We start from the raw sequence: 25,610 nt of genomic DNA on the forward strand, positions 1-25,610 counted from the left end.
CGAGTTAAATGAGTGCTCTTCTACAGAATGAAGAGCTCTGGCTGATGGATGACCCTAAAGTCATTTTTTTTCTACTAATTGAAGAGTTCTGAATGATAAACAGTGACAAGTCTTGTTTTCTTAATGATAAACCTCCTTAAATATCTTATTTTCTGCACAATACGGGGCTCTCAATGATAATCAGAGACACACAGAACTGCCCTTTCTACATAATCCAGACTTCCCAGTGAGAAACAGACATAAAAGGTCTTTTTTTTTCTACACATTCAAGAGTTATTCCGTCCTTATTTGTCTCTGTTGTCATTAATTAAATTTTGCAAATCCATTCAAATTGGCTTACTGCCTTTTGCATTACTGAGGGATAACAGCATTGATCCAGGTAATACTGAATGTGATTTTTTTGGCACACTGGGACAAGCCCATTAGATCTTCTTGCCAATAAGACAATAAAAGAATGCTGTGTGGCAGTGATACCTTTGCTCTTCCAGTGCTGGTCAGAGGCATAGCCAAGGTGGCCAGCACACTTGCGGTTAAACTCTGCCATGAGAGAGCGGTAGGGGTTCCTGATGAGCAAGATGGCTGAGTCATACATCTCTATGTCCCTCTTGCTGCTCTCGTGCGTCTTCACACAGATGGTCCGTCCACTTTTCCAGTAATCTTTCTCGCCCTTGAAGCCTGCACAGAAGGAGGGAATGGAAGCTTAGGATGTGGAGCCAACACCATGTGGTGAACGCTCAGCGCCATGTCGCAATCCAAACACACACACACACACACACACACACACACACACATTTTGAAAAGGCACAAACGCAAATGCAAAGGAATGAGCTCCCCTTCACACCAACCCCTTGTCAAGCTAGTGATGGATATATAAATAAAAAGAGTGTGACTTTGAAGGCAGGTCAAATTCTTTAATGAAAAACATGACTTACAAGAAAGTTGTGATTTAAATGTTGAAAGTCTGGAGAGTGCAAATGGGCTGAAGGTTAGTCTTGCCTACAAACTGCATATTACAATGACAAACAGTGAATCTATGGGGGCTGATGTAAAATAAATAGAAAATTAAAGAGCAAGTGTGAAGTGATGAATAGTGATGAGTCAATTAGTAAAAAATCCATACTAGAGAAGCTACTTCAATGTCAAACAGACCCAATTCTGTATTTGCCTGCTCAAATGAATCGTAATGTCAACAGCTCATCATTTTTGATCAGTCCGTTGCATGAAACTTGGGGTACTTTTTTGCTGGAATGCTTTTAGACAGTAATACCCCTATTGTACCATGGTCAAGAGCCCTTCAAGGTTCAATTATGGCTCGGCTCGACCGGCCATCCCTCAAAAATCCACCAAAGACAAGCGTCCAGGTTTTTTCTGTCCTGGCACCAAAGTGGTGGAACGAACTTCCCCTGGGTGTCCGAACAGACGAGTCGCTTGCTGTCTTCAAACGCAGACTGAAGACCCTTCTCTTCCAAGAATACTTGGGCGAATAGCAGAGTGGTCTCCTTACTGACTTGTTTTTAGTAGTGTCTAAACTTAGAGGTATCTTTGAATTATTAGCCTTTTCAAACTAGCTGAAGATTTTCCTGGGTAAATAGCAAAGCACTTTTGTAAGTCGCTCTGGATGTAATCTTAAATGTAAATGTAATGCTGCGCTCTTAAGGTGCTTTTGAATGTTTTTTTGGCTAATGCCATAGAAGAACCACTTTTGGTTCCATAAAGAAGAATATTTGCAACAGATCTAAAGGTTCCTTACCAGTATAAAGGTCCTTCATACTGACCCATCTCTATTACAGACATGCTTCTTCATGAACCCAAAAAAACAAGCAGTTCTTCTATGTCATTGGTCAAAGAACCAAGCAAAGCACCTTTATTTTGAACGCTCTACACTCATCCACCATTACAAACATAAGCACCATCTGCCTAATAGTGTGTAGGTCCCCTTTGTGCTGCCACAACTGATCTGACCACTCGAAGCTTGGAAGTTGTGAGGTAGGGCCTCCATGGTCGCATCAATGAGCCTTAGGTGCCCATGACCTAGTCGCCACTTTGCGGTGGTACCTTCTTGGACCACTTCTTATAGGTACGGACCTCTGCATACCAGTAAAATCTAAGACCTGTCTGATTTTGCCTGTTTTAACACATCAGACTGTTTACTTGCTGCCTAATATAACCACCCCTTGACGCCTTGCCATTGTAGATGAAGATACTTTTACATTTAGTGTTAACTGCCTGTCAGTGGCGCTAATGTTGTTTATAACGCATTCTACTATAGAAATTAATCAAACTTTACAGGTTGTTTGAAAAACACAAGAAAAAGCTTCTTACCTCTATTATAAAGGGTTCCATCAAAGTAGTAGCTGCCTGTGTAAAATCCAGTGGCTAGCTCAATCAGGTGCCTAACCCAGGTGTTTCCTGCTCCAGGGAAACTGGATAGTGCCACCAGCCAACTGGACTTCTCAGGCAGGAACCTCCTCTCAGTACATCTTGAGTCTGAGGAATGATGATAACTGAATAAATAAACACATTTACTACTGTCCATTTAAAACCCTAGACTGTCACGGTCTAGAAAAATGCACAGTGATTACTTCATGATGCAAATCACTGGTAACACTCCAGAACACAACGGTCATATTAAACTGTTAAACATCTAAACCTGCCTGCCTTGTTCTGGAACAACAGTCTGTGGACAGATAAAATCCTGTTTAAATAGTGAGAAGACCAATAATAGAAAAGAGTAGATCATGATCCGAAGCATAACCGCCAAACATGGTGGAGGCACTGTTAAGGCACGGGCCAGTATGGCTGCCAATGGAACTGGGTCACTGGTATTTACTGATTATATGATCACTGATAGAAGTAGCATGATGAATTCTGAAGTGTATAGTCCATCCGTTCTGCTCAGATTCAGTCAAATATTGCAAAACTGACAGGGTGCTGCTTTACAGTACTGATGGATAACCCAACCCAAGATCTTAAGACAAAGAAATGCAATGTCCTTCAATGGCAGAGTCAGTCACCTGACCTCGACCTGATTTACGTAGCTTTTCACCAACTGAAGACACAACTGTGGCAGAAACACCCACAAAAAAGCAGCACCTCAAGGTGACTACAGTAAAGGCCTGGCAAAAGCGTCTCAACACAGGAAACATGATGTCCATGGGTTCCAAACTTTTTAGAATTCCTAGCTTGTCCATTTACTTTTGAGACTGAATATTTTATATTTTAATGGATCTGATTTTGGCTATTTTAACCTCTGTTTTAAACACTGTGTGCAGAGCGCCATCTGGTGGCTTTAAGGTGCTATTAACAGACATTATTGCCCAGCCGGCAGCAGTGTGGACATCGTTCTCTTTTTTTAACCAGCACTAAAGAGCACATTCAGAACGGAGCGGAGGCTAACAACATAGCTTAAACAACAACACATTTCAGCCCACAGTGTGAACTACTACCCACAAACGCACAGAGGAAGGGACCTGACTGCAGCGTTTTAAAGGAGCTGGGAGCTGATTGGTCAGGAAGAAGAGTCAGACTGGATTATAAGATATCAAACACACTATAAAACAGTCATTTTAAGAAAAGTGCATAATGTCTCATTATAGAAACTGCTTTTTTACTGAACGTATTAATCAGCAGCTTATCATATCTAAACTGTGTGGCTGTATTATTTGTAAAAATACATAGATTGGATCGTATAGGCTAATATCAGGTGCAAAATAACCTGATCGGGACATCACTACAACAATGTCAAAATACAGTGTCCGTATTTAATGCAAGAACACTGACACTGACCTACAGTACTAGAGATATCTGTACCAGCCAGAGTCTTGGGCTCCATCTAAACACAGCCCTTTAATATCAACATTAAAATCTTTTTATGTAATGATTAGTTTCCAAAACAAAGAAATGCAATATTTTAAACAAATCTGAATTTAATTGTGCCATCTGTTTCTTACCCTGCACAGGCGTCTGGTAGACCTGGAGGAAATACGAACTGGGTTTCGAGGTTGGCAGGCTGCTGTTAACCAGGGCGCAGTGTTCTTCATCCACTGGCTCATGGAGAGAGAACTGTGGAGTGGCATAGCCACAGAAACAGTCTGGTCTGCTCAGCATGGCTAAAGGAAACTCCTAATGAGAGAGAAATTCTGCATTAATGTGTGCGGGAGGGAAACCGTGCATCGTTTTTCTGCTTAGGGCTATGTGTTCAGAGCTCCGCAGCCAATATCTCATTCTTCCATTTACTCAGTTCTATCCCAAAATGTACCCACAGTACAATATCTACTGCATTTGAACCTTTATTTATTTAAACTGAGCTCCTTCGCCTTGCTGTGTATCATCACATCAAATCACATCTATTTTTGGATCCCATTAAGTGAGAGCCTTTTCAAACGCTGCAATTAGTTTCTCAGTTGACAATCAATTGACCCTGTTGGCAGAGCGTAACAAAGAATGTCTATCTGATGAAGGGGGCTACGATTACACTGCAATCACAGCATTCAAGTAGTGTGCAAGATTGATTATGGCGTGAATTGATTCTCTTAAGGGCCACATTAATGTTTAAACAAGCAGATTGTTTTCAGAAGGCTGCGGCAAAAATCAAACTTTCATCCACAGTACCTAGAGAAGAACATTAGCCAGAACACGGACCCCCAGGAGAACAGCCAATCAATGCTAATCTTCCACTGATTTAGGCCAAAGAAAGAAGCCGAGAGTGAGTGGGGACCTGGGGACGAAGAGGAGGGGGCAGAGGAGAGAACGGAGACTGACCTTGTCCATGCAGGCCTCGATGCACGTCTGAGACGTAAGGTTGGGCTGGACCACGTGGACCAGAGCAGCTGCCGTGGTGTTATCTGGTCTCTTGAAGCAGCCGCGATAACGCACGTTTCTGTCTGAAGCCAGAGACAGGGAAATGCAAAGGTTATGAACTGACCATGAATGTTAATAATAATTTTGTATTAACAAATTAATAATATTGTCCTTGGAGAGACTATAGCTGATATTTTTGTGGTTGATTATTTTTGTGTTAGTCACTGTCTGCCCTTCATTAGTGGTCAGCTTTTAACCACCAGCACTGGTAGCAATTCTCACCCAAGCTGTGACAATGAAGTGCTCAAAATCCACAGGAATACACTCGAACCAGTGCCATGAACACCAGCCTGGCATCGGTAGTGGACAGTAATGAAATACAGCTTGTTTTTTCAGGTACACTATATGGACAAAAGTACTGGGACACCTGCTCATTCATTGTTTCTTCTGAAATTACGGCTATTAAAATGTTTTTATCCTGCTTTTGTTGGAGTAACTGTTTCTACTGTCCAGGGAAGAAGGCTTTCTACATTTTTGGGGGGGAGCATTACTGTGAGGATCTGATTGGATTCAGAGCATTAGTGAGGTCAGGATTTTGGATGATCACTACCTCACCTCATTCCCAACTCATCCCAAAAGTATTGGATTCTTCCACTGTGCCACAGCTCAATACTTTGGGGCTTTATACCCCTCTAGCAGATGCCTGGCATTAGACATTGTGCCAATAGGTTCATGTTTATCTGTTCTAGAAAGTCCTGTTTGTGGGTGTCCACAAACATTTGGACATATAGTGTATATATTACAAAATCTCTAATTTTACTCAAGTATAGGATTTGTGTAGTTTTCGAGTTTTGTACACTATTAGTATGTCAGTCTCATTGATAAGTTGAAGATTTCATCAGTATCTTTTCAGCTGTTGGTCTTTTCCTTGATGAAGGGGACAGATGGTGGCACCCAAACTGTGCATCAATGGCCAGTAAGTGTAAGTATCAGGTAGATTCAATGCTATCAACACCGATTTAAAAAAACATGCCATTATTCTAGCAAAAAACATGATCCACTAGTCCCAACCATGGTCGACTAATGGTATCCTACAAAAATAGTCATATTAGAACAGTATGCAGTATGTTTTCAGTCCTAATTGTCCTCAAGGTTGCATAACCATTACAAAACACAGGCCAGCTGAAGCCATGGCTGCATATCTAAACCACCAGGAGCACAGTAATGATGAATTAGGAATGTTAAAACCTAATCTCACACAGTAGTTTAATACTTGGTTAGTTCTTTGCTCTTTCTTATAGCATTGACTCCAGAAGAAGATTTCTGGTCCATGCTGACATGATTGTCATGCAATTCCTGCATATATTTCAGGATAACTTTCATGCTGTGAATCTCTGGTTCGACCACATCCCAAAAGTCTTTGATTAGATTCAGGTTTGGTGACTGGGAAGGCCACTGAAACCAGTTTTTGACATGGTGTATTATCATGGTATTATCTAGCCATTAGAGGATGGGTAAATTGTGGTCATGAAGGGGTGCACATGGTCAACAACAAATACAAATACACAAAGCGATGGTTGATTGGTATCTAAGTGTGCCAAGAAAACTATTACCACACCATCACACCACCTCCACACCAACCTGGACTGTTTACACAAGACAGGTTTGGTCCAGGTATGGCTTCAAGCTGTTGGCGCCTGCTATGGTTTTGCAGTCTTTAGATGTTTTTGAGTTTTGGTGAACCTGTGTCCACTGCAGCCTCAGCATTCTGTTCTTGGCTGAAATGAGTAAAACCTGAAATAGTCTTCTGCTGTTGTAGCCCAGTGTGTTATGCATTCTGAGATGCTCAACACTGTTTTGTAATCTTCCTGTCTGCTCAGTCAGGTCTGGCCATTCTCTATTGATCTGTCTTCAATCAAAAAGGCATTTCTGTCCACCGAACTTTTTCTTTATTGCAACATTGAGTAAACTGATGTGCAGAAAATCCCAGGATGTTTAGGAGATCACATTTATTCCCCATTCTGATGGTTGATTTGAACATTATCTGAAGCTGCTGACCTGAATATGCATAATTTCTATGTCTTGCACCGCTGCCACATGATTGGCTGATTAGATAACTGCATGAATGAATAGGTTTACAGACGTTCCTACTAAAGTGCTTGGTCAAAGCATATATAGGTACAGTCTTATGCAAAACTTTGGGCACTCCTGGTCAAATGACATATGCTGCTGATTAAAGTGAAAATAGGTAATGAACAGAAAACACACTTCTGCACAATCCAAGGCATTTCAAAAAAAAAATATTACCATAAACGTGGATTGTGCCAATATAATGGCACATTGGACTTTTATTTTTTAATGATCCAATAATAGTTGTATCATGGCAAAGTTTTCCATTCTGTGCTATCATTAAAATACCTTTGCCTGGGGCCAACATCCAACCTGCAATAACACCAGTACAGCTGAGCCAAGTCCACAAGAACCAAGAGAGAGGCTCAGAATGAAGCATCAAGCCATATCCCAGTCATCTCCAAGAGTGCATAGACTGTGCAATTTAAGCAATTACAAATTCATTAACTACCATGTGTCAGCTTGACTGTAGGACATACCATGACCCAGTACCCATCAGCACCTCTCTGGTATTAACTAGTGCCATATACAGCCCACAGGCTTTTGTTTGCCTCTCCAAATGAATGAAGTGGTGCTGTGGCCCGACTGAGCTGAACAGTGTTTGATCCGCCAAGGGCAAGAAAGATGACACAGCTGCACAAAATCATCAAACACACTGGTTTTGAAGCATGGGGTACATGGCGACAGGGCGCTATGGGGTTTTGCTCAGAGACAGCAGGGCTAACATCGAAAGGCATTCACCCTAGAGGGACCCTAGTGTGCAGGAATGGGTTCAATAAACAGCAACAGTTTTTTTTTTTGTTTTGTTTTTTTTTTGTCATTTTTGTAATGATATCATGAAAACATGGGATTACATGACTTTTTATGATCATATTTAAACATATGAACGTGGCATCTTAATTTGAATAATATTAATATTAATTTAATAATATTAACATGACTCACATACAGAGTTACGATGGGTCAAGATACTCGTCTCCATCTCTCACCTTGTCTAAGAGTTGGGTTTGTGTGCCCCCAAAAGGTTAAACCTCAGACATTTACTTTGGTTTTCTCTTGTTTGTTGATCGAAGTGAGTGGGATCACCATGGACAGATCTAAAGAGCGCTCTGAGGCAGTCAGAAAGAAGGTTGTAGATGTTAATCGGGTCTGAATAGGGGTTTAGAAAGTACTCAGAACAATTCAAAATCAGCCGTTCCACTGTCCGCACAATACAATAAAATTTATGAGTAAGAGAGCTGCCAACATGGCCAGGTCAGACCGTCCTAGCAAGTTCAGCCCAACAGCAGACCCAATGTGTAAAGAAATCTCCAAAAATCCTAAAATGTCATCACAGGACCAACAGGTAGCTCTTGTTGCCACAGTTGATATGAAAGTACAGCATTGATCATCAGAAGGAGACTGCACAAGTTTGATTGTCATGGAAGGTGTGCCATGAGGAAACACCTAGACAATGACACAGACTTCTGGAACAATGTGCTTTGGACAGATGAATCTTAACTCCTTCCCTAATGATGATGTTCTGCACTTTTAGCTCAATTTCAAATATCATAATTTATTTTCATTCGTCTTTGGGTTTGCTTTATTACCAGAGAATAACACAAATGCTTCTAAATAACACTCACACTGAAAAATACTTTCCTGCCATTTATTCAGGCAGGCAGGAGTAGGATGGATTTGTCTTTTTCAGGGTAATTTGGGTGATTTATTCCAAATAACGAGTAATGCTGCCTATTTAGGGCATGAAATATGCTTCAGAGGTTTAATGATTGTATTTGCGAGTGCCTGTGAGGGGATGCAGCTGCTGTTGTGCTGGGACGGCTCCAGCTGGCCTGCACCTGCATGCGGACGGAGGGTTAGAGCAGTCAGGGCCAGCAGCATGTGAAGGAGGCTGTTGGACCAGACAGACTCAGACATATGGCTATTCATAGAGCTGGAGGCAGTCTCCACATCACCTGAGGGACAAACACCAAGGGGCAAGACCACAGCAGTGTTACTTCAAATAGGTGTGCATGTCAGTTTGTAGATTATGCATGTGTGTGTGTGTGTGTGTGTGTGTGTGTGTGTGTGTGTGTGTGTGACTAGAGTAATGATTCAGCATCAGCCTGGCTTGTCGAGTGAAAGTGCATGCCCTCTGGTCCGCCTGTGAAGACCTTTTTTTTTGCGTATGTGCATCTCTATTTGTGCGTGTGGGCATGGGACTAGAGAACTGATCCTCTGGCAGTCCTCTGCCAGATGTTTGCACTCAAGCTCCTATTATAGACAAGTGCATGTAGTATGTGTGCATTAGATAATGAAAAATAATAAAAAATCATACATTTAAAATTGACCTATAAGATAAGATAATCCTTTATTAGTCCCACAGTGGGGAAATTCTCAGTGTCACAGCAGAAAAGGGATAGCAAGACACTTAGATAAATTAAATTATCAATATATACACAAAATAAATAATAGAAGTAAAAAGCAATAACAATATTATTTACAGATTTTTTACAGGTAATTGCAACAAATGACTTAATTGCACATGTGGGGGGGGGGGGTATTGCACATTGTATTTTTATATTCAGTGTCAGCTGTGACTGGTTGGCATGGATGATAACCGTAGCTAGTTAGTAAGGCAGTAACCTTACCTTAACAGTAACTCACACAACCACTCTGTACGGCTGTGGAGAGCATCTCAGAATGCGCAACACCTCTAACTTCGAGGCAAATGGGCTACAAAAGCAGAATACTATGTCAGGTTCAACTACTTTCAACCAAGAACAGAAAGCTGAGGCTGCGGTGGGCACATGTGGACAGTTAAAGACTGGAGGAACGTAGCCTGGTCTGATGAATCTGATTTCTGCTGAGGCTCACAGATGGTATGGTCAGAATTTGGCACCAATCGTATAAATCCATGGACCCAACCTGCCTTGTTGGGTCAACAGTCCAGGCTGGTGGAGGTGGTGTGGTAATGGCGTGGGAAATAGTTTCTTGGCACACTTTAGGATCAATCAACCATCACTTGAATTCCACAGCCTATTCAGGTATTGCTGCTGACCATCTGCATCCCTTTGTGTCCACAAGTTACCATATTCAAATGGCTACTTTCAGTATGATGATGCACCATGTTTAAAAGCAACAGTCATCTCAAACTGGTTTCATGAACACAACAATGAGTTCAGTGTTATTCAGTGGCCTTCCCAGTCACCAGACTCTGAGTCTTGTAGAACATCTTTGGGATGTGGTGGAATGGGAGATTAAGAGCATGAAAGTGCTCCTGAAATATTAATGTCAAAGATATGGGTTCAAGGTGGAATCCATGCCACAAAGGGCTGTTTTCAGAGCATAGGAATGCCCTGCCCAATATTAGTACAGAGTTCCTAATACATGTTTTGGAAACTTTAGAAGGTATTGGTCAGTGAAGTCCATTTTATTGGACTTGATTACTAGTTTACTCAATTATTAATAAAATTTATGGTGACACTCCTACTGAACACTTAATGATGCACTAATGACTGACAGGAACTAAAGATACAGCTCTGATGTTGTGGAGCTTTCAGAAGCTTTATATTGAAGAGAATGAACTGAACTCATTCGGAGTACTCACATCTCCTTTGGCCAGGAAGAACCTCTTCCACCTTGTAGACGGACAAGCGAGCCACGCCGCCACAGATAGAGCCCTTTTCTCCCTTGCAGTCCAAATTGCACTCCTCCTCCTTCATCCGAGCACTGGTGATGCGGTTGCCACAGTAACATTCGGACCCGTACTCCAGCCCGGCATACTGGTACCCACTGCAGAGATGAATGACGGCCAGAAAGGACACAGCTCATTAAAACTTTTGCAAATGTCGGAGGAACTAATGTACTATGTAGGCTCTAGTTTGATGTTGCTTGGAGTGCTTGTACAATGTTACTGGTGAAAGAAAACCAATGAGCGGTTGAGCGACTGTCCATCCCTATTATTTCTGTGATTAATGAGGGCACTGAAAATGCCTGTATAAACACATTTAACCCCTTAAACTCCACTGATCCATCAGTGGGTCCACACTCTAGTTCTTTCTATTATTAACCCTATTAGTTTTTCAGTGAACAGATGAACAGATTAAGTCTTAGTAGCTTCTGGATATTAAGACTTTAAAAGATGATTGAGAGATAATAAAAGTAAATGGTTTGATAAACCTAACCTTAAGAGTTTCAAATGCTTCCATTAAAATAATTTATAAATAATAATAAAGCCATTTACATGGTAGTAAGTCACAACCTCCTTCACGGCCGCCATATTTTGTTTTGTTTTCCCAATATTCCTCCCCCAATTACCCAAATCATTTGTTATGTAATGCTTGTGACACTGGGAAGGCGAGGAATGATGCACGTCTGTTCCAACCCATATGTAATCAGCCACCGCCTCTTTTCTAGCTGCTGCCAATGTGACGTCACAAGGCAACCAGAAGAAGGTGCCAAGTACCTAGCTTTGAACCATTGGCTAGCAGATGCCTATCGGCCATTGTTACAATGAAGTAACAATGAGAGACATCTCAATCCATCCTGAGAGAGCAAGGCTGATTGTGCTCTCTCAGGCTCTGGCTGCTGATGGCAGGCAGCATGACCCGGGATTCAGGAATCTTTTGGTCCTTGTGGCAGCATCCACTGGACTACTCAGAGCCTTGCCATGTTAATTGCTGTCAGAAACTTTTGACTCTGAACTGCTCAATAGTGGATGTTTATGCCAGTGTAAAGGATGCATACAAGCATGTGGGCAGGGACGGTTCGATTGAAACAAATGTCTAAATTTTTGTATGTATAGGGAGTATAAATGAGCCTTTACTCAGCATTATGATTATATAGTACTGTAGAAAAGTCAAACATCATTTTTCAACCTCAGGAAAAAATAATAAAGTTAATAATAATTTATAATATGATAAAAATATATATCTAATATCAGAATATCATTTAGTGATTACAGCTTCACAGGAGACTCACTTTCACTGTTTCTGAATCAATCTGCAGGGAGATCTTTCCATATCTCCAAAGTTCAGTCTTAGAATTCTACTTATACCTAGGGTATTTTCTGCTTCTACTTTCCCATTTATCCCAAACACATTTAGTGATACCGAGGTCTAGACTCTGGGGTGGTGGTCAGTCCATTGTTCTGCATTTATTCATAGAACTACGGCAGCCTCTTGATATGACTTTCAAATGTTCTCCTGTTTTGTCTGTTTGTTTTGTCTTAGTAAGAGCTGCTTCATCAGCTCCACATCCTCTCAGCCCCACAGTGCTGAGTCGTCTTCTCAATGTGGAAGGATGAACACAAACACCTGTGGGTGTTTGTGAGAGTGAGAGCGGTGCTTTTTTCTCTCTCTCTCTCAAAGTTAAAAGCTTTAGGTGCTTACAGGTCTTTTAGTTTTGGTGGTCTACTAGGTCTGGCACAGTTGTTAGGACCACCATTTTCTCTGTCTCTTTTAATTGTTTCTTGAACTCCAGGTTTGAGAACTACCCTTTTTATCATTTGATCGTTTTCTTTGATGTTCCCCTTTCTAATGTAATTGGACCATCTAATCTCCTCCGAAATATCTCCTAAAATGAATATCTTGTACTTATTGGTCATTATGAGTGGAAATTAAATAAATGAAGGGGGGTTCTGACTTCAAGAGTGTCCTTGAAGCTATACAGAAAGATTTCGGTAATAATAGTGAGGCAGACACATTCCAAATGGCAAAATGGAAATTCACTCTTTAGCATTAGCACTGGGACTGTAAGCAAAGCCTCTGTATCATGGCCCAGAGTAAAAACCCTGCCATCTAGCTCAAGCTGATTAGAGATGCAGTGTTACAGCTCAGGATCCTCCCTTTCTCTCTCCATCCCAGCCTTGGGGGGTTAACAGTTGGTTATTGGCCAGCTTGCTGCACCAAACATCTGCCTAGCCATCTCTCGCTGGCCTGTAGCTCTGGCTAAGCCACTTTGTAGTGGCAGCTCTCTGCAGGGTGCTGCTGAAGGCCACCTGGCCAGCTCTGCCGCACCAGGCCGTATTTCCTGGCAACCTCTACACACATTAACAACTCATACATCAAGCTCCAAGTCCATGACGCACACTGGAGACACTCATATATACGAGGTTTCTCACCAGCATTAAGCCCCAACAACCCACCCGACCTATCCCATGCTGTCAGGACCAAAGTGACGTGCTGAAAGAACAAAAGCCACAGAGTGATTTCATTTTCAGCGAGCTGCTGAAAGGCTCAATGGGCATTAGACTGAGCACCTCTGCTAACTGTTTCCCCAATGTTCCTGTTCGATATGTGGCATCGACACATTGCTATGGCAACCTAAATGGAGCCTTTCCCACTGTTATTTCTGTGAATTAATGGCTGTGTCTGAGCACCCGGCTCAACGCCAGCCATCGAGCCTGCTACCTGTGCAATCAAAAGAGGGTCAGGATTTTTTCCCCCTCATAGCCCTTCTAAGCTGGTAATGCTGGGCAGGGCTAGCTAAGGTGAAAATGCGGAGACTCATCCCTTAAACACAAATCTTACTAGAGCTGCCTTTTTTAGCATACTGTCTCTGTCAGAGCAAAACCTGGTATCTCCAAAATGCCAACTTTACATGAGGAGAACTTGTTTTTTATTATTGTCTGTTTGCTTTTCTCAGTAAGAGATTCTTGATCAGCTCCACATCCTTTCAGACTCAATGTTAAATTGTCTTCTCGCAGTTCAAGGATGGACACAATTTTTTTATGGAAGTCAATGTAAAAAGATTTTATTTTTGTCCTTTTGTTATATATTTGTTATATTGTTATATAAAACAATATAAAGAAGAAGTGCCAGATTCACACTGTGTAAATGACAAGTGAGAAACAGCAAAAATAGAGATACAAGGTTTTTGTGCAAAAGTGACGATACATGTCTATCATATTAGTTAACTAAGTTATTTGGTATTGTCTTTGTCCACTTGGAACATAACAGATACTCAAATTTCAACAATTTCAGTATTATAACACTACAGCCTAGAAAAGTTCAACAAGATCTTGAGTTCTAGTGCAAATCCCTAATACTAATCCCTAATACAACAACATATTAATACTTATTTTTGCTGTGTCAAATCTATCATATCAAGAAACTAGTGCATCGTATCAAATACAACACTTTAAAACACCCCAATATTACACATGCAAACACCAATGCATTTCTCCACTTGTGTCAATGGAACACAAGCCAGAAATAGTTACTATCAAATTACACCCCACTTTGGTTACCATTAATGACGTCAAAAGGTTAAATATAACTTTTTAATATTTTCTTGAGGGAATATCTAGGTAAGAATCACATGAACATGATTTATCACTTATCCTAGAGACTGTCAATCAGTCAAGGCATGTTTCGCATACAAAAGTTTGCTTCCTTAGTTTAGAATGGGACATGCTAGGCTAGTGTTGATTTAGACAAAATCATAGACTACCACCAATTTTATCTCCATAATATATATTTAATATAAATATCTTTATGTGGTTTACAACACAGTACAATTTATTTTAGTCCATAATTTAAATATAAATGCCCCACATATCTAACTGGAGTTTAGCTTGCATTTCCTTTAATCCAGCTTTTTTAAATAAAAAATAATAAGATGAATAATAATTATGATTTTTGCATGTACTCACAGAGATGAGATTGGTGACAGTCTTATCAGTGTGCCGTAGGTTAGTAACATTAGCGAAGCATCTCGCATTCTGAACTAAATAAGCAAACTTTAGATATCAAACTGAATGGCTTGAATTATTAAACTATTCCTTTGAACGGACTAATCTGAAGCTTAGCTCACTTTCAATATTTTATTATTATAACATAAATATTTAGCACATCTTACATAACTATGTAAAATTATTGTAAAACATTAAGTAAAAAAAGTAAGTCAAGGTGCAAACTCCTGGACCAGTCAGTCAGTAAGACTCAAACCCACACATTCTGGAGACCCATTCTTTTCTCTCTCCTCGGACCCCATTAGGAACAGAACACTAGAACACACAATCTGAGCAGATGCCCTGACTGGTGCACAATTGCTCCAAAATACATCAAACTCAATATGCTCACTTTAAAAAACAATGCCATTTGTACATCCTCTGAAATACATTTCCATCATCTGCGGTTCGTTCCAACAACTTCAAAGTGAGTTCCCACAAAATCTGGCCTAATATTTGTATGGGTTATTAGCTGGCAAATCCAGGGCTAAATTATTTATCTACAAATAAAACTACAAAAAAAGACACATTACACAGCTGTGACCTCAGCTGCACTCTCTTGGTGCCTGGACCACATTTCCATGTCGGAAGCCTCCTCTAAGTGTCAACATGAGAAAAGTCAGTCGACATCAAAATGCAAATAGCATCCCATGTTTTCTGCTCAACTACTTAAATTACCCCAAAAGACCACGAATGTCACCCATGTTATTAAATAAGCTGTGACACATTGCGGGTTAATTAAAGGGGGCAATCCTCCCTCACCCAATTTCTCTGGTGGTCAATTAACTCCAGGCCGAGGAGCTGAAGCAGGTGTTGGCCCCATCATCGCAAACAGCAAAAACTCCCTTAACATCCACACTGGCAAAGCCCAGACGCCGGAGCTGTGCTCCTTTAATTGGCCTTGTTCCAAGTCCCAGGCTGGGTCTAGCCAGCTGGCGCTGCACTGCACACTGCATGTCCTCTTCCCTAAACACTGTTTCATTGCTTCTTGATTTAAGTAGAGTATGAAGGAGGTTCTAGGCAACATATGCCTTTAGGTGGGTGTACTGTAGTTGTGTGGGGAAAAATGAGTACCTTTCTGTGCAGGTGTCCTGACACAAGGTGCTGGTCATTTTGCGGAAGTCATAAAACACCATGCCCTTCAAGGCCCGGTCCTTAGCATCATCCAGAAAACAGCCAATGTAGGTCCCTTTAAGAAGAGTGGTGGGAACAAACAAATGGATAGTTAAGGCTCCTATGGGTTTTATGCTCGAAGAGTCTTCAGTTATTCACTCCATCACTAAAATAACTTGCAGGTTGGTTTCTTAGTAGTTTATATATGTGTTTACTAAAGAATTCGTTTTACAGCAATAACGGGTCAATAATAAGCCTAGGATTTAAGAGCTTTTGATCCTAGGTTGGGATTCGATCCCAGATTAAAACCAAAAGTACTGAATAAATCAGATGAGGCCAGATATACAAATCCTTGTGCTCAAGGTTTCAGTTGCAAATAAGTCACACTGGTCTTTTTTCACCAATCATTGTTCTTGATTTATAGTCCTAAAACCCCCACAGTTTTTCACGAAGATTCTTACATCCACAAGTATTTTATTATTGTTCAGAACTCCTTATAAAACTATATACAAAATGTTATCCATTCAATCAGTTATTTGAGCTGTCATGGCTCTTTTATATAACCATTGCCTTTATCAAAGAAACCTTGAACATAATTATTCTCTTTCTTTTTGGTCTCAAGTTTATTGATGACTTTATTGACTCTTTTATGTCACTAAACCTTTAAAGCCCAAAGTCTCAAAAGAAAATTATCATCATCCACCATTCTTAAGAAAAAAAATCATTTTAAAACCTCCTTTCACAGTTTTCACCAATATTCTGATGTTTACCAATGTTTTATAATTTGGTGTTTGTTCTGTTTACAAGGACAGTGGCATTCATCCTTAGAAGAGCTGAGAACAATTTAGAAATTGAATCAGAATCTGAACTAGACTTTTTGTTAGGATACATTCTTGGGAGGATATTGCTAAATGAGGCCCAATGTTTTTGAAAATATTTGTATGTTAAGTATCTCCAAATCTATCCATGTAGAAGCCCAATATATTTTAGCAGTTATTATTAAAAGCTGGCTTTGACTAATCAGCCCCTCATTAAGTTAAATTGGGTGTGCTGCTGATGGAGCTGAATAAATCTATGCAATGTCTGGGGAGCTCAAGGAGAAGCCTGAACCAGACATTTGTGCTCCTCTGACTAGCTCAAAAGATACCAACTACTTTTGAAAACAATACATTCTGCTAGTGCTTTACAGTATTTGTGTGTGTTTTTATTTATTCTAAATAGCTATAGTTTTTAGTAACATCACACATTTAAAAGACTACAGTACAGTAAAGAATTGAGCAAAATGTGAAAAAGATGGTGGAGATACTGGGAGTTTATACAATTCTAAAAAAAAAGTTCTAAAACAGTTCTACTAAAGTTATGGGAAAGTTTTAGAGAACCCCTTATAAAACTATATGCAAAATATTATCCAGCATAGAGAAGAACCATAAAAGCCAAGTTCTTTATGCTGTCATGGACCTTTTATATCACCATTACCTTTACTAAAGAAACCTTGAAGAACCCCTTTTTAAGAACATTATTATTACTCTCTTTAGAACTTTATTTATTAAGATGGTTATCTCTTTCTCTTTGGTCTCGAGTTTATTGGCAACTTTGTGACTCTTTCTTTTATGTCATTAAACCTTTAAAGCCCTAAGTCTTACAAGCAGATTGCAATTACCATTCATTTATGCGGTTAGCGTAATTTGCTACTGCCTTGGTAAACTGATCGATCATGTCTAATGCATTGCAAGCCCATACACCAGCCATAACATAAACACCAGAGGCAGGTGAAGCGAAAAACACTGATTTTCTTTTACCCACAGTGGGATCTGTTACGGCATTGGATCTATTATTCAGCAAGTGAAGAAGGTCAGCTCTTGAAGGTGATGTGTTAATAGCAGGAAAAAATAGGCAAGCATACGGATCTGAGCCACTCTGACAAGGGCCAGATTGTGATGGCTAGGTGACTGGGTCAGAGCATCTAATAAAAAAGGCAGGTCTTGTGGGATCTTGAGGGAACTTATGGGGTATGCAGTGATCAGGGCCTACCAGAAGTGCTCCAACCAGTGAAAAGGCAACAGGGTCATGGGCACCTAAGGCTCATTGATGCAATCCATAGAAGCCCCACGTCCCAACTTACAGGACTTGCTGCTCATGGTTTGGTGCCAGATACTAAAGAACACCTTCAGAGGTCTTGTGGTGTGGGCTCACTCTTAGATTGGTGTTAATGTTATGGCTGATCTGTGCATTACACATTTTGCACTGCATCTTCTCATATAAGCACATCTAGACTTAAATGGCCTTCGCCATCATCAACTGAAACTGTGGAGGTTTACCTTTGTGTCTGACTTTCCTCTTCAGACTGGCTCTCTCAACTCTGGTCGTGTCCTGCTCAGACATAAGGCTATGGAACCAGCGTCGCCGCAGGTGCCTGATCTCTTGGTTGCGTGACATCAGCCACTGCGGTCCAGACCAGTCCTCTGACTGACTCCCTTGATAACCTTTAATGCTAAACCGAGGACCCATCATGCCATACCCTGTCCTGAGGGCAGGAGGCTCCAGAGCCCTGGGCGGTGAAGGCAGAGAGGGTGGAATGAGGAAACTGCTGCTACTTCCACGCTGAGATATCACCAGTCCAGACCTCTGCAGCAACAGGACGCTTCCTGCCATGATGTAGGCCACACCCAGAAACAGGAATAGTAGCTGAGTCCGCCGCAGGAAGCGCTGCAGTCTGTAGAAAGGCTTTGCCATCTTGGCCTCCCGTTCCAGTGGCGATGGAGGGCACACACAGGCCGGGGGTTCTTAAAGTGTCATACTAGCATGGCGCTAACCTGCATGAGTGGCTGACGTAAGGAGCGTGGATATTTCCTCAAGGACTTCTTATTTACATTCTGCTTAGGAACTAGGACTTGTGTGAGTCCTTCTTGAGCAGAATTCTTGCTTTGCTTCAGTGCAGTGGAATGCACCTGCACAAGAATTAAGTGAAGGCCAGGTAGCTGTATTCCATTTCTGGTTGACAGAAGTACCCAAGGCTGAGACTCCTACTCCTCTTCAGCCTCTTCAGTTGCTCTGGGAATCTGAAGAGAAAACAGAAAGCAGTTAGTTACAAGTCAAGGCACATTTTTTTTTCTTTTTATCCTCGGTGATAAACCTGAGAGTTGGAGACCACAGGGAAAATATGGATGAGGCATGGGCAGGGTTTTCTGGTTGTATGTCTCCATTAAGGTGAAAGGAAGTCTCCCTGGCTGAGCTGGCACCTCTACTCTATTTTCCTCTCCTCCTTTATGGGAGCAGAGTGGCCTTATCTGAGGGGGATATAGTCCAGTGGTCCTAACTTATCACGGCTAGGCTGAATTGCCATTAGTCTAGTGTTTCTAGGTAGTCTGAGCGCAGAATCTAATTGTCTTAATTCTGAAGTATTCTCTGGATAAAGCACAATCTACCAGCAGCAAGAGGGTCTAATTAGTTAATTCTTCTAAACTCTGTTGATTGATAATACGGTAGGTGCGATAATTAACTTTAGCACAGACCGACTTCGCAAAACCCATTTAAAGGGTGGCATTTTTCACAACTGAGCAACTTCTAAAACCGTAATCAGCCCATTATTTCAGATCCGAGGAGAATGCTCACATAAGTTGGAAAAGTTGAAAAACAAATCTTGTAAGAGGCCTAATTGAAGTTAGGGGTGGGCTGTCTCCTGGTGCTCCACACTCCTGCCAATCAGTGGAGTCGACTGCACAGCTCACTTTGTGGCCCACATTTCCTCTTAGTCTGTTTCATCTGAAATCTGTCTGCCGAGGCCCCGGCAGAGGCAAACACGAGCTGAGCCCTGCGCTGATTAATTTTAAGGGCTAACAGTATAATCACCAGACTGCGTATGAATATGAATGTGCACTCGGTTTAGTGCGTGAGATGTGAAGTAAAAGCTCTCAGAGTCCTCACAGATGGCGGAAGCTCCGAAAAGTCCTTCCATTTTCCATGGCCTCACGTAATGCTTCTACCGCTGTTCATCCGGGGTTTCACACGCTGTACCTTCATTTTTTATTTCTGTTTCATACACGCCGGCAAGAATGGCGATCCTTTATCTTAAGAGAGTGGGAGAAAATCTTCCCCAGGGATAATTGGTCCCTGTGCAAGGCCGCTTTAAAAAGCCGGCTCCGCTAACTAAACCCTGCTTTTGTCTCTTTAACCCCTCGCCCCTTGTTCCGGGCCCAGCTCTGGCAAGTGGCCCAGATCTGCATAAAGGCCGAGGATGCAGACGGGCGTTCTTGCCGACTCTGGGGGAAACCGTCGCTGCGAGCCTGCTGAGAATGCCAATCAGGCCGGAGATTCATTTTTCTGCATCCGCAGAGCACTGAGTGACTGGCAGCTGGCGGTTTTTCCTTCACTGCCAGCACACACTCAGGAGCAGGCTGCAGCCCCTGACAACTCTATCCTACCCAGGATGGAGATGACAAAACATGCATGAAATCAAAATAACACAGCCCTCACTGCCATTCCACCTTCTTTATCACTTGGGGAAATCAGCGTGAGCCATGATACACTCAATCAAAGCTGCCCTGTGCACATAACGCTCTGATATTTTGTGCCAAATAATCGAAGACGGGTTGAATAACCCAGCCAATGACCAGTAACCAATTGTGCTCCACAAATATTTACATGCAGTTGTATGCAAATGCTTGGCAGAACCAGCCCAACTTATGCGTTTTTGTTTGTTTGTTTGTTTGTTTGTTTCTTCCATTAAAAAATGTGAAAAAGAGATTCAGTTATTTTGGCTTCAATCAAATCCAAATCTGTTAATGCTGAGGATCAACTGATCCCAATCTGATCTTTGTGTTTGTATAAGCAATACAGCTACACAGTTTAGATCAGATGAGCTTCTGATTAAAATGAGTAAAATTCCTTTATTTTAAGTATCAGTTTCTATAATGAGACATGCTGGACTGATTGATTTAGTTTAGTAGAGACTTTTTTATAGTGTGTTTAATAATTTATAATCCAATCTGACTCTCCTCCCTTTGATCATTCAGCTCCCAGAGCCTTGAGGACACCAGTTGGCACTCTGAACACTGTGGTTAAAACAAAGAATCAGAACTGGACCAGGAATAAAATATTTAATAATACTTTATCCATTAAAAAATGCCACGTCTACATTGGTATTCCCATCTTTAAAATAGTATGTTTTGGAGAGTCATAAAGCATTTAATTTAAAGAACCCCTTGCCAAGTGTTAAACATGGGGGTGGGGCTGTTTTTTTTTTGTGTGGCAGCCAGTAGCACAGGAAACATTTACAGGTAGGTATGAGAATGGGTTCACAAAATATGGCATTTGTACCAGGGGTGCACAAATGTTTGCATACAACTGTAGAAACAACCAACAACAACATCCTCCCTCTCTCTCTCTCTCTCTCTCTCTCTCTCTCTCTATATATATATATATATATATATATATATATATATATATATATATATATATATATATATGCTTTGCAAGGAGATTTATGCCAGAAGAAGAAGTACATGTATCCTCTCACCAAAGCCAAAGAAATAAAAAAACAGCATTCTGTTTAAAGTCTAGAGGTTTAGTTTAGGTCTATATTCATCCAGGTGTTTGGATTTTATGGAATTATGGATGAGGTTATTCACAGAGTCATTTACATCAAAATTAGCCACAGGGAGCAGTGCTGTTAATTAAAGAGTGACCTATATTAGAAAATGGCTTATTTCATTAGATATTATAATTAAGAAAACTATGGGAAATATTCCTCATTACAGCTGTATCTCTCCACTAGCCGCAGTGTTCCCCCTGCTGTTAAACATAATAAAATCACAAAGAAACAAATATGCTTCTGAATAATAATGTAGGGCCCAGGGCAGTTTTATTTTTCTATTCACCAAACCCGTCAACATGGGCTGTGTACAATAACGCATGATTTCCCTCCCCCTTAGCCGGATACATAGCAAAAGGAAAACAACTTTGGACTGTAATATCATAGCCCTGCTCGTTTCATCCCTATTTCTACAGCAGGAACCCCACTGAGGATGCCTGATTATCAGCAGGCAACAGCGGTGCGGTGCTGGGGGGTGTAAAGCTACATGCCCATTTGTCTTCACTAGCTTCCTCTGCATCTTATCACCTTGTTTACACCTGGGCCGCCTCACTTCCGCCACACAGGCTGATGGGATTGACCTGTGACCCTTCAGCTCAGGTGCCAAAAAGTTTTCCCTGTCAGTGTGTCAGCATATCGCAGCTTCTGGCAGTTTAATAAGGCTGTATTCCAAATTTGCAAGCCACTGAAAACATAATACAGTATTGGAGTGGGGCCCTGCCTCCCCATAGTGCCATTTATGAATCCGCTTTGTACGTCTGTGCGCTAAATTTGATTGAGTGTTGCTCGAACAGTCCTCCGTTCACAGCAGCTTACTGTGGTTTTCCCATTACTTGGTGGGAAGTACTGCAACATTGCTACTGTTTACCGACATGGAACGCGTCGTTTCTTTTTAAAAGCTGTGTTGAAGAAAGCAGGAAGGCACCTAGAGAATCCAATCACAATAGATGAGAGCAGACATCCGTCACTTCCCTGTTGTCTGAACGACTACGCCCCCATTTGGGTGAAAATAAACCTGTTGAGAGTTCCGGCGCTCAATTGGAAATACTAGCGGCATCATGCCTAAAAGCTGCGGCTTCGCATTTCACAAGTCTAGCAATAAAAAAAAAAGCAGTTTACAATTTTCTTTACTTTCCCAAAAAGGAGAGATCTGTGGCTTCAGGCTGTCCACAGAGAGGACAAAAACGGTGCATTTTCTGCAATTTCCTTCAGGATCATTAAAGCAGTACTATCTAATCTAAAAAAAAAAAAAAAAAGATATATGTATTTTATATATATATATATATATATATATAAACACTGATGAACCTGGTTAGTCCTGGTTAGAACCTTATGTCCAAATCATTTTGTCCAAGCATTTTGCCTAGAGATTCTTACTCTTAGCATAAGTAACTGAAGATGTGCTGTAGAGACCACCACCCCATCTCCACCCTTTAACTCAATCATGTCTCTCAGCCATTGCTCCACTTATCTCAAAGCAGAATCCTCCTGAACTCGGATCCAAAGAGACACACTTTTACAGCCTCCTTCCATATCATCATATCTCACAAATAAACATCCTGAGATCATCCTCAGGTTGTCATGTGACAAAATTTCCTTCAGGATCATTAAAGCATTTCTATCTAAACAAAATATAATAACACTGATGAACCTGGTTAGTCAACAAATATACATTATGTCCAAATAGTTCTGGACAGCTGCACCCATTGCTGACACAAATGCACAAACATACAACATTTACACAGCTTGTCTAGCCCCTGTAGAGATGTACTATCAATAATATAGGACTATAGAAAGCCTTAGTTTCTGGACAGTACAGACAGTTACTCCAACAAATAGCAGGATTAACTCTTTTGATTGAGTTCAGAGGAAATGAAGAATAAGGTGTCCCAATACTTTTGTTCTGCTGAAGCATTAGGTACCAGTTAAACAGCTTCACTTCTTGTTGTTCCCTGAAGTCTGTTCTTCCCTAACGAGGTACTTATTATCTGTCCATAAACATTGTTTTCCTGGAATAACAGGATCATTATCTCAAGAAAACAAAGTCTGTAATTGAATACCAATCTCTCCACATCAAAGCATTTTCCTGAGATGTGAGGTCATCATGCTTCAACATACAGACGTGAGCCCTGATCACAGTGTACCTGCATGAGACTGCATGTTTTTTCCCTTCGCTCTGGTCTGTGGCTATGAATATAAATCACACAGCTTTTCACTCTCACAAAACAAACAAAAAGGCTGGTTCACAGAACGGCGGCACACTGCGGAGTGTCATCCCAGCAAACACTGGGCTGGGACTCAACTCCATACTGCCCCACCAGAACTTCTTCAGATCTGCTGAGCAACACATCCACTCAAATTAAAGCCCACTGGCATACAGTATAAACAGGATACTGAAATTCCAATCATTTGACTCTAAGCAAAAGCAACTGAAGATGTGCTGTAGAGACAACCACCCCATCTGAGAAAGGCCCGTCTCCCTCCACCCATCCTCCCCCTCTTCTATAGAGGGACCATAGAGAGCATCCTAAGCAGCTGCATCACTGCCTGGTCTGGGACCTGCACAGCCTCTGACCGCAAGACCCTCCAACGCATTTTGAGGACAGCTGAGAGGATCATCGGAGTCTCTCTCCCCTCCGTCATGGACATTTACACTGCCCGCTGCATCCGAAAAAAAACCAGCATTGTGGATGACTCCACCCACCCTTCACACAGACTGTTCTCCCTCCTGCCATCAGGAAGAAGGTACCGCAGCATCCGGTCCAACACGACCAGACTCTGCAACAGCTTCTTCCCCCAAGCCATCAGACTCCTCAACACAACTCAACTTCTGAACTGATGTCTTTTCTGTTACATGCACACACTCACTCTCTCTCTCTCTCTCACCATTTACCCCAGATAAAATGGGAAGCATTTTTGCACAAAGCATTTGCACTAATAACCTTACTACCTCACTGGACTCAATATTTATTGCACACTGCATAATTTGCACACTACCGGCAATTATTTATTGTTCTCTGTCTGTACTGTGTTGTCTGTCCACACTTGTATTATGTTGCACTCGTGTCCTGTATGCACTGTGTCTATGTTGCACCATGGTCCTGGAGGAACGTTGTTTCGTTTCACTGTGTACTCTGTATGTAGTTGAAATGACAATAAAAACCCACTTGACTTGATCTCCACCCACTCAATCATGTCTCTCAGCCATTGCTCCACTTATCTCAAAGCAGAATCCTACTGAACTCAGATCCAAAGAGACACACTTTTACAGCCTCCTTTCATATCATCATATCCTGACAGCACAGTTTTATCTCAAATAAACATCCTGAGATCATCCTCTCCTGTGTCCTGTGACAAAAAGTCAAAAACGTCCTCAAATGGAGTAAACTACATGTCAAAAAGTCCATGACCTCCTGTAACCTCGCTCTCACGTCTTCATCATGTGTGCCTCGTCTGTTTCCACCACTACCTAGCTGACGTCCTCTAAAGTCACATAACACTTTCATAGGAAAAACAATGTTGTAGACAGCTCATAAAAGGTGAAGCACCTTGAGATATACATATTACACGTTACAGCATCGTCATTGTCAACCTTGGTAATTTTTTTTTTTTACTTATTAGTGAAAATTTACCCAGAGGTAGATTATAACTGCCCAATAATATTTATTTTACTCCAAAGTATGCATTATAAATATCATGCCATGTTAATTACTGACTTCTGGTAAAAATCTGGTGGAAAAACCCAGAATTTTTTTTAAATCCTAGAAAAGAAATTAATTGCAGCATTTTTTTCCCAAAATCCTGCAGCCCTTAATTTTAACTGTTAATCTCCCTATGTGTGTCCCTGGTTAGTATTAGTAGGCTCACAGTCCTGCTGTCCCTCATTGTGTTTTCAGTGTCTGTTTCCTCATCATCGGAGCTGTCCTCGTCCCCTCCTCTCATATTTTCACTTTCTTTGCAGTCAATTTCTCATCTGTCAAACTCTCTCTCTCCCTCTCTTACTCCCTCTCCCCGACTCCCCTCATTCTGATGGCTATTTCCATTCTGGTCATTCAAGCTGGAAGGTCACATTATTGGTTAACTATGATTTAGTATAATAACAGTGAAGCCAGAGTTGAGTTAATGTTAATGAGCTCTTTCTTGTTTGTTCTGCTGGTTATGGTGTGACAGTCTAGTTTGCTAGTAACTCACCCATGTATTTACACCTCCACAGATTTACAGTCATTTACAACCAAGAAAGCTGCTGTTTGGGGGCAGTCATGA

At 41.3% G+C, this 25,610-nt stretch overlaps 1 protein-coding gene across 2 annotated transcripts in view; it reads right to left on the bottom strand.

The window, feature by feature from the left end:
* LOC140565582 (sialate:O-sulfotransferase 1) overlaps positions 1 to 25,610 on the bottom strand; it is a 36,917-nt gene that overhangs the window by 2,223 nt on the left and 9,084 nt on the right. For both annotated transcript variants that reach the window (XM_072691573.1, XM_072691572.1), the window contains exons 2-8: positions 18,076 to 18,816; positions 15,719 to 15,833; positions 10,520 to 10,704; positions 4,762 to 4,883; positions 3,951 to 4,122; positions 2,323 to 2,487; positions 475 to 675 (exon numbers count right to left, since the gene is read on the bottom strand). In XM_072691573.1, the coding sequence (XP_072547674.1) occupies positions 475 to 675; positions 2,323 to 2,487; positions 3,951 to 4,122; positions 4,762 to 4,883; positions 10,520 to 10,704; positions 15,719 to 15,833; positions 18,076 to 18,490 (1,375 nt within the window). In that variant the 5' untranslated portion in view covers positions 18,491 to 18,816. The remainder of the gene's footprint in view (positions 1 to 474; positions 676 to 2,322; positions 2,488 to 3,950; positions 4,123 to 4,761; positions 4,884 to 10,519; positions 10,705 to 15,718; positions 15,834 to 18,075; positions 18,817 to 25,610) is intronic.

The sequence above is a fragment of the Salminus brasiliensis genome, chromosome 11, assembly GCF_030463535.1.
Source record: "Salminus brasiliensis chromosome 11, fSalBra1.hap2, whole genome shotgun sequence".
Taxonomy (NCBI): Eukaryota; Metazoa; Chordata; class Actinopteri; order Characiformes; family Bryconidae; genus Salminus; species Salminus brasiliensis.